Source organism: Hemitrygon akajei, chromosome 10 (genome assembly GCF_048418815.1).
Source record: "Hemitrygon akajei chromosome 10, sHemAka1.3, whole genome shotgun sequence".
Classification (NCBI taxonomy): domain Eukaryota; kingdom Metazoa; phylum Chordata; class Chondrichthyes; order Myliobatiformes; family Dasyatidae; genus Hemitrygon; species Hemitrygon akajei.
The window spans coordinates 34,561,560-34,577,016 of record NC_133133.1 but is presented as its reverse complement, the minus strand read 5'-3'; the positions used below and the strand labels follow the sequence as shown (position 1 = coordinate 34,577,016).

The 15,457-nt window shown below is 38.8% G+C and overlaps 1 protein-coding gene across 6 annotated transcripts in view; it reads left to right on the top strand.

Annotated features, from left to right (window-relative positions):
• tenm1 (teneurin transmembrane protein 1) overlaps positions 1–15,457 on the top strand; it is a 2,244,326-nt gene that overhangs the window by 2,169,427 nt on the left and 59,442 nt on the right. For all 6 annotated transcript variants that reach the window (XM_073058035.1, XM_073058034.1, XM_073058032.1 and 3 more), the window contains one exon: positions 9,591–9,763. In XM_073058035.1, the coding sequence (XP_072914136.1) occupies positions 9,591–9,763 (173 nt within the window). The remainder of the gene's footprint in view (positions 1–9,590; positions 9,764–15,457) is intronic.

Genomic DNA, 15,457 nt, shown 5'->3' with positions numbered 1-15,457 from the left:
TGATCCGTTGATGCGTTGTTGTTGTGGCCATTCACGTATGATCCCTCCGTCCTTTAGCTAGACCATTCCGTGGTGGACTCGTCACCCAGGCAAGGGTGAACACACGCACAAGCCCCCACCGGTCTCGTAGCGTCTCTCCTGGTGCATCTGAGGGGTGTTCCCTAGACCTTACTTTTATCCCCACTCACGAGGTCTCAGGTGTCAATCAGGTTGGGATAATGCAACCCATCAAACCCGCCCCCTCTGGTTGCCCCCGAGGGGTTTCAATGAATAGAACAGTAATCAATACACAATCCTTCTCCAAGAGACAATAGCAGTAATCAGTGGTTCCGTTCCGCTTTTGTTAGGAGAAGACATTCCACTTTGTGTATCTCTGCGTTGTCTCTCTCTCATTAACTGACATGAGCTGTTTATCAATAACAACTATCTTTTGCTGTTATCTCTCTCATTTCCTTGGTATCAGACCTGAAATAGTAGCAATTTCGCGATTCTCAAAAAGGAGGGGGCGACTTTGCACCCTTCTGCCCATCAGAGTTGCTCCTCATTCGTAACAACAGTGCCTGACATTATTAACAGTATTGCCAAATCTTAGTAGCCCTTGACTTTTTCAGACAGTTAACTTATCCAGGCTTCAAACAGAAACAAACTGAGAAAAGAGCATCCAACAAAAAAAAGAGTTAACAGGCACAATAAATAAAAGCAATTTCCCTACAGTTCAATGTCTACCACTAGTAATTAGAATAAACCTAAATAAAGACTGAAAATGATTTAACTGCATAATTTAAGAATTAATTTGTGTTGGTGCCGTGCTCTGCAGTACTTTACCATTAATTTTAATGCTTTTTTTCCAAACCATTTACATTTCATGCTCTAATTAGCATATGATTGAGATTAACCTTCATTCTTTAGTAACTCTGCAATGTTGTAAGACAACTAAAAAGCAAATGACACCACATCCATTAAAAATACTAGGACTGTTTTTTTTTATGGTCCCAATATCTTTTCAACCCATATGGTGAAAGGTTGAAATAGTTTGGATTTTGCAACCGCAGGTATCCTCTATCGCCTGAAGCAAACCTAAAATCAATGTTTTCCACAAATTCTTCCAGAGCCTTTATACTACTCTGTGGATTTAAAAATAGAGGAAATAAGAGGAAGAGTAGTGCAATCAGCCCCCTCACGTCTGTACTGCCATTCAGCAAGATCATGACTGATCTTCATTCTCAAACATCTGTTTTCCTGCTCTCTCATTGATCCATTTTATATTCAGAGACATACCAATTTATTTTTGAAAACAATCAATGATTGAGCATCTATGGCTTCTTCCATAAGACCATAAGATATAGGAGCAAAATTAGGCCCTTTGCCAATCGAGTCTGCTCTGCCATTTCATCATGGCTGATCCATTTTTTTTCTCTCAGGCCCAGTCTCCTGCCGTCACCCTGTATCTATTCATGTCCTGACAGGTCAAGAATCTATCAACCTCTGCCTTAAGTATACATAAAAACTTGACCCCAAGTTTGTCAGGGAAGATTTTCCCTTGAGGAAACCATGCTGACTACAGCCCATTTTATTACAAGTCTCCAAGTACCCCAAAACCACATCCTCAGCAATCAACTCTCAACCTCAAACTCTCAAACGTCCTCTCAACCACTGAGGTTAGACTAGCTGGCCTTAGAAGTTTTTGACATCTAATCCAGGATGAAAGTTACTTAAATTTCTTACCATATCACCAACATTGCCAGTTTATATTATTTATGCTGATAGTTCCACTCAATTTTTACCACTACGCAATATGGACCCATTCTGCGCGACTCATCTCTAGTTCTCCATTCCTTCACCAAGAATCACATTCTCTCCACATCTGTCTAGTCTGAATTTTGCACGTTTCAGTATAGTCACCACTCATTCTTCTAAACTTTAAAGAACAGAGGCGTGACCTGTTCAGTCTTTCCTCATATGGCAGAGTTGCCAGAATCCAGTTAGTGAACTTTCTATACTCATTATTCAATAGCCAGTACTTCCTTCTTTAAGTACAGAACCCAAAACTGTACAGATAGCACCAGACGGCCTCTCACAAATACTACCCTAGTTGAATGCGCCAAGCAATAAGAACCTAAAGACTACTGGCTATCTTATCGGCTGGTGCACTTGAATTTTGACACTCAATAATAAGTGCAAAAAGGGTGCTTGAGACAGCAGCATTTCCCATTCATTTTTTACCAAAGCCACATTTTTCATCCTCTGTGTTGTTACTCATTCACTTAGTTTCCTTTTGTCCCCTTAAAGCCTTTTCAAGTCTAGTTTATTATCATATTCTCAAGAAAGGTGTGATGGGTAGAATTCTGGAATTCCAGAGCATTGGAATTGCCATTTCAGGCCATGAAGCAATCAATCAAGGTAATTCCAAAAGTGAATCACATCCTTTATTATAAAGTTCAGCTTCTTCCTGATGTCAGTCTATCAGTTGGCAGTTTCCCATTTTCTCCTATTTAGTTGGCAATTGATTAATTCTTGTTAGGTGTATTGAGCTATAGTAAAAAGCTTTTGCTTGCATGCATCCATTCCATGCATAAGTACACTAAGGTAGTATGAAGGGAAAATAAAAGCAGATAAGAGTTATACATGCTGAGGTCATATTTGCTATCCTCCACATGGTTCTCCAGGAATCATTCAAGATCTGTACAAACTGGAAGATGATATCCTGAATGTCCAGTGTCCCTATACCACCTCTTTGAAAACCTTGTGAAACAGATCATCAGGTCCTTGAGATTTATCAATTTCTAGGCTTATAAAATTCTCTAGTCACATTTCTTTTCTAATATTGATTTTGTTTATTTCTTCATTTTCAGTAGGTCCATTGTTCATTATTTCTGGGTTATATTTTCTGTCTTCTTCCATCAAGATTAGTGCAAAGTATTTGCTTAATTTCCCTTCCATTTAATTATTCCTTAATATACATGTTTCCACTTGTAAGGGAGCTACATTTGTTCTCATTAATTAGTTCCTTCCTGTGCAATACCACAGAGTCTGTTTTTAAGTTGCTTGGCAATGCACTCCATTTCTACTTGTACTTTCTATCAGTTTTTCCTCTGTTTACTACTTTTCATTTTCTTCTGAGTTAATACCAATTTTAATTTCTCTTGCATACATGATTGGATGATTTCTAAAGCTGTGCCTCTGTTATTACATCACTTACTATTTTTCAATGAGAGTTGTTACCTGTGCTTTGTCATATCTTTTAATGAAATTTACCAATTTAACTGAAGCCAGCATATTGGTACATTGCACCCTCTGGTGACCTTGAATGCCATTGCAGAATCTGTTAAAGACAGTTTGAATTTAGAAATTCAATTCTGTTCGCTTCCATTAAGTGGATACAACATCAGACTGTTGTATTCCCCATTCTAAATATTGCTGGAGAAATACAATAAATGGCTCATGATCAATTAGTGCTGGTGAACAAAGACAAATTTCTATCCTACTATATTTAAGAATATTTGAGAAACTGAGCTTAGAACTTAACCTGTATGATGAAAGAGATACTGTTGTGAGATTTTTTGTGCCATCCAATTATATTTTCCTTGGTTCCCAGCTTGCCCATATGATGCCAATGTTAGTGCAAACTCGATGAAATCTGCAATCACGTTGTTCTGTATCACAATTCACATATTTCACTTAAAAGAGACCTAGCTGTTCATAATGGCAAAGGATCAAGCTGTTAATTAAAGATGTTAATTAAAGGGATATATATATCTTGTAGTCTTAGGCAGAGTGCAATACAGCTCTCAAATGACCCAAACAGTGATCAAATATCACCCTCTCAATTTTAAGCAGCAAGGAATGCAAGAAGAAATTTTGCAATAAAAAAGGATGTATTCCATGTTCATTAAATGAGAAATGAGTAAAAGGACTGGAGGGAAAAAAGGCAACAAGTAGCTTCTTTATATTTTTCTTAAACACCTGGAAATATTTTGTAAAAATGTGTGCAATGATTAGAAGGGAGTGCCTTTGTCTTTCCAGAGGAGCAGAGGAAGGAGGCACAGTCTCTCAAAAGGTAACTTCGTGCAAGGAAATTCAAAGTGAGTTTTTTGGCAAAAGCACCAGAACATGTATGCATAAGGTCAATGAAAATCTTACTTGCAGCAGTATTGCAAACACATAGCATTAGAGGCACAATCAGAAGAAAAACATACACTAAACATAAATTCTACAAGATTTGCTCAAGAAAGAACATGACTAAATCCAAAAAATAAACAAAGCTCATTATAGTGTAAAATGGTTGAGATTGTCATGGTGTTACTATTCTGTGCTTGTGATTAGGGTTGTGTGGTTTCGGTCAAGAATCAAGTGGTTAAAGGGAAGTAACAGTTCTTGAACCTAGTGGTGTGGGACTTAAAATTTCTGTACTTCCTGCCCAATGATAACTTTGAGAAGATGGCATAGCTGGGATGGTGGGAGAATTTAATGATATACCGGTATATTGTTTTTTTTAGGTAATGCCTCATATAGATACATTCAATGATAAAGACAGATGTGCCCATGATGCATTTAGTCAATCCCACAGCTCATTGCATCTTATATTCCTGTGCTATCAAGTTGCCATACCTGACCATAATACAACCGTGAAACTTTAAACAGAAAAATCTGTAGAGGTTCATTGGAGTATTTAATCACATACCGAACCTTCCCAACCTTCTAAGAAAGCAATGGCTCTAGCATGCCATCCTTGTTAGAGTCTTTGCAGGTGTCTGAAAGACTGGAGGAAAATGTTTTCTGGCTTGCTAAGTTGTATGTCACGTTAGTACCCTTGTGGTACTAACTGGGACGTTAGGTTGTACATTTCAGAAGATAGAAGAGCATAAGGAAGTATATTTTAAATCATAAGATAATAAAATGTAATAACAAAAAAGACCCAAGGCACACAGAACAGAAAACTAAGCATATGGAGATGACATCAGATCAGAAGTTGTAAAATTCTTGTGGGTAGAGTTAAGAAACTGAAAGGTTAAAAAAGATTCTAATGGGAGTTATATACAGGCCTCTGAACAGTAGTCAGACCATGGGACACAAATTACAATGGAATATAGAAAAGGCATAGGGGAATTTCAATATGCAGGTAGACTGGGAAAATCAGGTTAATGCTGGATCCCAAGAGAGGGAATTTGTAGAATGCCTTTGATAAGATGCTACACATGAGGCTGCTTAACAAGATAAGAGTCCATGGTACCACAGAAAAGATACTAGCATGGTTAGAAGATTGGGTGACAGGCAGGAGACAAAGAGTGGGAATAAAGGAGGTTTTTCTGGTGGACTGGTGGTGTTCTGCAGGGGTCAGTGTTGGAACCGATTCTTGTCACGTTATATATCAATGATTTGCAGACAATATGAAAATAAATGGACGGGCAGGTAGTGTTGAGGAAGCAGTGAGTCTGTAGAAGTACTTTGATCAATTGGGAGAATTGGGAAAAAATGGCAGATGGAATATTGTGCAGGGAAGTATATGGTCATGCACTTTGGTAAAAGGAATGAAAGCATAGACTATTTTCTGAACAGGGAGAAAATTCAAAAATCATTCATGCAAAGGAACTTGGGAGTCCTTGTGCAGGATTCCCTAAAAATTAACTTGGAGGTTGAGTTGGTGGTTAAGGACGGCAAATGCAATGTTAGCATTCATTTCGAGAGGAATAGAGTAGAAGAATGATGATGCAATGCTAAGGCTTTATAATGTGTTTGTCAGACTGCGTTTGGCATATTGAAAGCAGTTTTGTACCCTTATCTAAGAAAAGGTGCTGACATTGGACAGGGTCCAGAGGAAGTTCACAAGAATGATTCCAGGAATGAAAGGGTTAATCTATGGAAAGTGTTTGATGGCTCCAGGACTGCACTCACTGGAGTTCAGAAGAAGGAAAGGGGATCTCATTGAAACCTATTGAATATTGAAAGGCCTAAACAGAATGGATGTGGAGTGGATGTTTCCTATTGTAGATGAGACTAGGTACAGAGAGCACAGCCTCAGAATTGAGGGATTACCATTTAGAACAGGGATGAGGAGGTATTTCTTTTGCCAGAGGGAGGTGAATCTGTGGAATTCATTACCACAGACTTATGGAGGCCAAGTCATTGAGTATATTTAAAGTGGAGCTTGATAGATTCTTGATTAGTCGGGAAATCAAAGGTTATCGAGAGAAGACAAGAGAGTGGGGTTGACAGAGATGATGGATCAGCTATGTTGGAATGGCCGAAGACCGAGTTGCCTTGTTCTGTTCCTATGTCTTATTGTCTTATGGTCTTATGTTGCTAAATTTGCAGGAACCATTAGAAATCTAATGTTGAATTACTTCTTTCTCAGGAGGCTGTTAGAGTCAAAGGAAGAACCAAATAATAATAGAATTAAAACAACAAATAGCGTAGTAACCAGGTTAATAGAAAATCAGGTCCTCCAGCATTTTATGTGTTTTGTTTTAAAATGGTGATCCAGTAATGTCATATAAGTCATTTCAATGAATCTGAGCAAAGGGTTTGAATATGCTCCTTAGCTGTAAACTGGAAACATTCTATGGTTTTCTGTCTTGCCAACATGCACAGCTTTATGGAATCAGCTATTTATATTAATGTGCAATGCAGAGTGTAAAAGGAAGAAAGAGGATTTCCAGCTCATTTTCACGCTCCTATTTTTGAATCATGTTCCTGCATTTCAAAAGAAACAACTGTGTAAAGTGCTTTGAATTGTTTGTAGGGTAACATAAAACAAGCATTTTTGAAGTGATAAAAAAAACTTCAGTTAATAATTAATGAACATAGAACTGTGGCCTATGTCGACACTTAATATCAGAGTTGTAAGTAGAATAGAAAACCCAATGAATTAACCAGTTTCACTCTTTGGCAAGTGCATATTGGTAAGTCTAGAGTTTAATTTGGGCTGAGGTTTTACCCTAAATGTGCAGTTTGTTGGAAACTTTATCATATTAAAATTAGTTTATACTTTTAATTATGTTAAAGGGTGCTTGGAGCACTTTCAACAGATTGAATGATAGTTCACCATAATCTGTCACTTTATGACCCTGCACAGCCTCAGGATAGAGAGGGGTCCATTTAAAACAGAGATACAGAGAAATTTCTTTAGCCAGAGAGAGGAGAATTTGGGACCTTATTACCACAAACAGCTGTGGGGGCCAGGGTGTTGGGTGTATTTAAGGCAGAGGTTCTTAATTGGACATGGCATCAAAGATTACGGGGAGAAGGCAGAGGAGTGGGGCTGAAGAGGGAAATAAAGAGTCAGCCATGATTGAATTACAGAGCAGACTCATGGGGCCATATGGCCTAATTCTGCTCTTTAGGTCTACAGTCACAGCTTTCACTCAAATGCCATTGAACTATGTCATCAGCCTGGGAGTGTTGAAGGACTCACTCAGATTGGGAATGGGATGGTGAATCACTCCTGTATTCAGTCTGTTGGAGCGATCCTGATTTTCAATTTGCCTGCTGTTTCAATTGGCTCCCCACTTCCACTCTGGCCATTTTGTCAGGTCTCCTGCACCATTACTACAAGACCTAACACAAGCTTGAGAAACAGCTTCCATCTAGGCGTGTTGATCTTCCCAGACTCAATTAGGTCTGAGCCACTTGTGAATTCCTCAACTTTCAGCAGCTGACTCTTCTTACCTTTTGTCCATGTGAGAACTGTCCATTTCTGTCTGTCAACACTTTGTCTCAATTTTTCTTATTCTGTTTGTGTAACCTGGTCTGCCAATCATGTCCCACGGCCTCAACATTTACAACACATTACACACAGAAGCTTTATGGGCTGGTAACTGCATCCATTAAACCAGTAGGATGCATCCTATATGAGATAATTCATGGCCCTACACATTCCTCACCGAACTTCTCTCCTATTGAAAACTAACTCATACCCAGTTCTAAAAAAAAGGGTCTTAAACTCGGAACATTAAGTGTTTCCCCTTCGAAACATACTGCCTGATCTGATAGGCATTTGCTTCATTTATTGTTTTTGCTTGAGAATTCATGTCCTAGATACATGTCGACCTCAGTTGTGTAGACTCAGCTATTTATTTTCCTGAATTTGCACACTGCCTGGATCAGATTGTCCCAAGGCATTCTGAAGTAACGCCATCCAACACTGCATAGTCAGCTAACTGAAAGTTTCATTGATTTTCCTTCAACTGACAAATAAATGGGAAATTAACAAAAATAAAATATGCACTTAAAGAGAAGAGGTTGTAAAATAATTATAGTATTCCTAAGAGAGGGAGAGGATTTTAAATACTTGCCAAGACTACACAAATGAAAATTGAAAACTATCTTAGGCATGGATCAGAGTCTTTGGGCAAGAAACAGAATGTAAAGCAATCTAGAGACAAAAGAGACTGCAGATGTTGGAACCTAGAGCTACAAACAAAAGACTAGGGTAGCACTGCAGCACCTGTGGTGGGAAATGGGCAGATGATGCTTTGGGACGAGACCCTTCATGTGCACTCCATTGCTCTTCAGCGATGCTGCCTGACCATAGTATGTGAGTGATTGAGGTTCATAAGAGCACGTACCACAGAGAACTGGTCCTATCAGGTGGTAGTAACCACTTTATTCTCATGTGTCACAACCTGTGTTCCATACTTCGAACGTGAGTATTGTTGACCTCTTTTCCATCCCCCAGAAGAAAAGTTTCAAATTGGCTGCTTGACCACTTATAAACCAATACATTAGATTCTGGTCTCTTGCAGCAAATTGAACTCTAGATCTGACTGGTGTGTATTCATGGGCATGCCTTTCCAATATTGTCATAAATTGGTCATTTTTACAGAAAACCATATGGTGAAAAATAGAATTTGTGGAACAAACAGAAGGCAACAAGTTCTGACTTCTCAGTTTTTTTATTGAAGGAAATTTTAACTCATGCAGAGCTGGAAACCAGCCAAAATGTCTGACTAGTCAGAGATGGTGATCCAGGGATGTAGCAGTGAAACAGAGCTGAATATCATGTCTATTCATTTGAAAAATAATACTGTGGTTTCAGACAACAACAAAAAAATTAATCTGAGTCATCCGGTGACATTTCCTATTTACAGCCAAGTCTGAAACTTGAATTCCTCCAACCCAATGGCAGGTAGATCCCTGAAGAAAGGGGACATCTTTCACTTTTGATTCTCTTCACACTATAATGAGAACACAATTCAGTTCATTTGGTGATGTCCAGATTTTATAATGGTGTTTGACAATGATGGTTAATTACACATAACTCATTTTAATCTAAAAGGAAGGATGAATATTTGATCATTTCTACCCTAGAGAAGACTCTCTAATAAGGCAGTAAAAACAAACTGCTGGAGGAACTCAGCAGGCCAACCACCATCTGTAGATGAAAATTAACATTTTGAGTTGAGACCCTTCAAAGTTCTCCACCTGATGCTGCATTCTACAGATGCTACCAGACCTATTAAACTCCTCCGGCAGTTTATTTTCACTCAATTCCAGCATCTACAGTCTCTGGTGTCTCTCCTAAAGCAATTTTATATGTTGTCAACATGCATTATTATTTCTAATTATCTATTTTTAACTTTTTTTTTACCTAGGTATGACAGTGATGGTCACCTGACAAATGTGACATTTCCGACTGGACAAGTCAGTACTTTTTTTAGTGAGGTGGACAAATCAGTGCAAGTCCAGGCAAACCTATCAAACAAAGAGAACTTTGCTGTAACAACCAACTTCTCCGCTACCAGCGCAGCATATATATTCAAGCAAGGTAATACAAACTGCATTCATTGCCAGATGCAAACACATTGCCTATTTGTATTTAACTTCATATTTGCTTCCTAAACCTAGTGAATCAGTGACGTGGAATCTTATGGACAATCGCCTTGGGGAAGCAGGCTTTGATATGGAATCTGAAATCAACTCAAGACAATACTGTATGTTCTTTGCACTGAAAAATCAGGCACTGAAATGTGCTCACATCTTGTTTAGAATGAGTTTTATGCATATTTTATCCATCAAAATGTGCCCCAGTCAGGAGCAAAGATGGAAATGGACAAAATTGCAAATTGTATTTGCAAGAAAAGTAAAGATTGTGAGGTACATGAATAAAATAACTGAAAATGTAGTGTAGAATGTCATTAATGCATCCCCCATGAAAGTTTCTTGATTCTTGGCAACAACAAATTAAATTAGTTCTGTTTGAAGTTACTGGAAACTTTTTTATAGAAAAAAATTCTCTCATTGTGCATGGAGCTCATCTTCTTCTATCTTAATAAGCTCAACGGATGGATTGTATGTCATAAATAAAATAGAATTCTGGCACTCCAAAAAAAATTGTCAAACCTGTTCTCGTTTAAGATAGCAGCAATGGGAGTTCACATTGCAGAACTATCAATCAATCAGTCAATTACCTGTCAATCTGTTGATTCAAAATGTGCATTTAAATTGTCTCAAGTTAAGGCAAACAGTAAACCAAATAATAAAGGGCTGATGTGGAACGATTGGAAACATTGCTGTAGTTTTTGAAATATCTTTTTCGTTGGCCTAGTTACCAACAGTCCGAGACCAAATATTTTGCAGATTTCTCTTTGCCTATCTAAACATTCCTCTCCAAAAAACACAAACTAGGTTTGTTACTTTTGCAGAAGTCCAGTGGATGTTTAGCAGGGCCAATTTATTGGCTCCAATGGGTCACCTTGAAAACATGACGGATCTAGAGTGAGAAATTTCTAATTTTGTTTTTGGTTTAAATCAGGCAGAATTAGCACTTTTAAATGGATGGAGGCATTGGAGGCAAAATAACTTCAGAGACAATGTTGTTAATTGCAAACACTGTGGTTGGTGATATTTTAAATTTTAAATCTGCCTCCCACCACTGGACACCAGAACTACTTAAGATTTCCTTTTGTCCATTGTGGCTAGGACACAAATGATAGGAACTGTAAACCTTGATGTTTCAATATTACTTTTACATCCTTTCACAATAACAACGGAGCCTAAAAGTGATGAGAGAGTGTGAGGATTACATTCCTGAACTTCATCCACCCAAATTGATCTTGAGTTATTCAGTTAAACATTTATGGAATATTCTATCTTTTTGACATTCAATTCAATAATTTGATACATTCATTTTGACATTCTCTTCTAACGAGGAAATTTTAAATCTATTCAGTGAATTATCAGGCTGGGTCAATTTTTTGACGATATAAGCTTGAATGCTTATAATGCTTTGAAGCTTTGAATGCTTCAAAGCATTTCCCCCTCACTATCTCTTACACTGGTATAAGGATAATTAAAAAGTTGGCATAACATACTGCAAAAGCAGATAAATTAATAAAATAACAAACCTGAGCCCAAGTTTCTGCTGAAGATAGTAATTCTGTCATTAGCAAACAAAAAGAGCCAACACTGACACCTTTCAAATAATCGCTGGGGACTTCATTCAGGCTTGTTTGAAGAAAACTCTACTCAGTTATCATCAACATATCATCTAGAGCACTAGGGTTCCCAACACACTCAATCACTGTTACATCATAATTAGGAATGTCTACTGTTCCATGCCTAAGCCGTATTTCGGGAAATAGGATAATTTGGCTGCCCTCCTCCTACCTGCATACTTGCAGAGGCTAAAAAGCAAGGTGCCAGAGATAAGGACAACAAAGAGGTGGTCATGGGAGGCTGAGGAGTGGCTAGGTTTTGCTTCAAGACAGTAGACTAGGGTGTGTTCAAGATTGTCACAGACCTCATTAAATCAGTCATAGACAGGTGTGTCCCCACAAAATCTATCAGAGTCTTAACTTATCTGAAGCCTTGGATAAACCATGAGATCCACAATCTCCTGAAGGCCAGATCAGTGGCATTCAGGTTTAGCAACCAAGTTAAATAGAAGAGATCCAGGTATGATGTCGCATGTGAAGTGGCAACTCTGGACCAAACTTCAATCACTGATGGATGCTCGACAGCTCTGGTGGGGCTTGAATGCCATCAACTCCTACAAAGTGGAACTAACTGACATCGATGACAACAAGGCTTCACTCCAAGAAGAGTTCAATGCCTTTTGTACTCTCTTTGACCATCAAAGCATGGAGGCATCTTCACAAACTCACACAACCCCTGATGATGCTGTGATTCCTGTCTCTGAGGCCAACATAAGAGGATCCTTAGTAGGGTGAACCCACGGTAAGCATCTGGCCCAGATGAGGTACCTGGTTGAGTACTAAAGTCTGTGCTGATTAACTAGCTGGAGTGTTCACCAATATTTTTACCCTCATACTTCAGCAGACTGAGATACTCAGCTGCTCAAAGTAGACTTCAAATTATACCAGTGCCAAAAAAGAAAGGGTTAACCTGCCTCAATTACTATTATCCTGGGGGCATTTACATCCACTGCAATGGAGTGCCTTGACAGGTTGGTGATGAAACATATCAACTCCTGCTTGAAAAGCAGCTGGAATCCACATCAATTTGCCTACAATCTCACCAGGTCAACAGCAGATGCCATTTCGTTGACTCTTCACTTAATGCTGGAACATCTGGACAGTGAACATGCATACATCAGCATACTGTTCATTGACATCAGTTCAGCATTTAATACTATCACCCACTCGAAACTAATCCATAAGCTTCAAGTCCTAGGTCTCAATTCCTCCTTGTGCAACTGAATCCACAATTTCCTCACTTGCAGACACCACTCAATTCAGATTGGCAACGACATCTCCTCCACAATCTCCCTCTGTACAGTGCACCACAAGGCTCTGTGCTTAGCCCCCTGCTCTCCTTGCTTTATACTTTTGACTGTGTGACTAATCTCCAATGCCAGACTTATTTTGCCAATGACACCACTACCTTTGGTCAAATCAAGGGTGGTGATGAATCAACGGAGATTGAAAATCTGGATGAGTGGAGCCACAACCACAACCTCCCACTTAATGTCAGCAAGACCAAGGAGCTAATTGTAGACTTCAGGAGGACTAAACCAGAAGTCCATGAGCCAGTCCTCATTAGGGTTCAGAGGTGGAGATGGTCACCAACTTTAAATTACTCAGTGGTATCATTTCAGAGGATTTGACTTGGTTCCAGCACCTAAGAGCCATTATGAAAAAAGCATGGCAGTGCCTCTACTTTCTTAGAAATTCGAGAAGATTCGGCATATCATCTAAAACTTTGACAAACTTCTACAGATGTGTGGTGGAGAATATGTTGACTGGTTGCATCACAACCTTGTATGGAAGCATCAATGCCCAAAGTAGCAGATATAGCCAGGTCTATCATGGGTAAAGTCCTCCCCACTATTGAGTGTACCTACGTGGAGTACTGTCACAGGAAATCAGCATCCATCAGCAAGGACCCCCACCATGCTCTCTTCTCACTGCTGCCATCAGGATGAAAGTACAGGAGCCTCAGGACCCATAGCACAAAGTTCACTATCAGCCTGTTAAACCAGAAGGGTTAACTTCACTCAACTTCACTCACCTCATCATGGAACTGGACTTACTTTCAAAGTCTATTCATCTCGTGTTCTTGATATTCTTGATGTTCTTGACATTGGAAAGGGTACAGAGGAGATTTACCAGGATGCTGCCTGGTTAAGAGAGTATGCATTACGATCAGAGATTAAGGGAGCTAGGGCTTTACTCTTTGGAGAGAAGGAGGATGAGAGGAGATATGATAGAGGTATATGATACAAGATAATAAGAGGAATAGACAGAGTGGACAGCCAGCGCCTCTTCCCCAGGGCACCACTGCTCAATACAAGAGGACATGGCTTTAAGGTAAGGCGAGGGAAATTCAAGGGGGATATCAGAGGAAGGTTTTTTACTCATAGCGTGGTTGGTGCATGGTATGCACTGCCTAAGTCAGTGGTGGAGGCACTAGTGAAATATAAGAGGCTACTAGACAGGTATATGGAGGAATTTAAGGTGGGTGGATATATGGGATGCAGGGTTTAAGGGTCGACACAACATTGTGGGCTGAAGGTTCTGTACTGTCCTATACTTTTCTATGTTCTATGTTCATTATTTATGTATTATTATTATTGTTACTATTTCTTTTTGTATTTGCACAGTTTGTTGAGTTTTTTTTTGCACATTGGTTATTTTCCACCCTGTTGGGTATGGTCTTTCATTCCATTTTGTTTCTACTATTTACTAGGATTGTTGCAAGGATAGGAATCTCAGGGTTGTATATAGTGATATATATTTACTTTGAACTTTGAACCCCTCTACACCCCAACCACAACTACCGGTACTTCATCATTTCCTGTCAGTCACCTTATGAACAGAAAACTCCTGTGCTTATCATCACTTTATAGCCATACAATAAATGCATGTATATAAGCTAACTTATGTATTTATATTTATTGTGTTTTTTTTCTTTATCTTATTCTGTTGTTTTTTCTGTGCTGCATCAGACCAGAGTAACAATTATTATATCCTTCTTTACATTGTGTGCTGGAAGTGATATGGAACAATCTAGATTTATGAATCCAAATCTCACACTGAATTCTGATGAAAATTGCTAAAGCCAGTACTCATTTGCCAAAAGTTGTGTAGACTGAGCTCAGAGAAAATATCACAGTTTGATCTGCTAAACTGGGTGAATGAACCATGGAATGTTATTTACAGAGGAAATTCAGCACAGAAACAAACCATTCAGATCAACTAATCTATGGCCATGTTCATGCCCACTTAAGCTTCTCTGATTTTTCCTCAGCTAAAAATATTAACATAGATTTTCCTCTAATGTATCTGTACTATTCTCCTCAACCAATTTATATGGTTTATATACCACATTCTTATTACTCTTAAGGTAAAGAAGTTACTTATGTCATTCATTCCTTGATGATTAGTTTATGTTGATGATTTTCATGTGCACTTCCCATGTATTGGGAATGTTCTCTTTGTATCCAACCTGTCAAAATTCTGTGTCATTATAAAGACCTCTATTATGTCATTCCTCAAGAGAACAGACGCCCAATCAGTTTATCCTTTCTTGATGTGTATACCCTTTCAGTTCAGATATCATTCTTGAAAATCTGTCATCACTCCACTCCATTTATCTAATTTTCATTACCTGGTGTTACAAATGATATGCACTTCTCTGTGGTCAAATCAAGAATTTTTTTTGCAGGTTTAAAACAACTTGTTTGGTCCAATTCCTTGATGATAGTCAGATTGCTATCCTGAAGCAGAATTCTTCATGATTGATGCATTTGTACACAACATACCCTTTCATCCTCTTTCCCACTATATAAGACCATAAGACATAGGAGCAGAATCAGGTGATGTGGCCCATCGAGTCTGTTCCACCATTCAATCATGGCTGATCCCTTTTCTCCCTTCTCAACCCCATTTCCTGGCCTTCTCCCCGTAACCTTTAATGCTATGTGCAATCAAGAGCCTATCAATCTCTGTCTTAGATACACCCAATGACCTGGCCTCCACAGCTGCCTGTGGTAACAAAT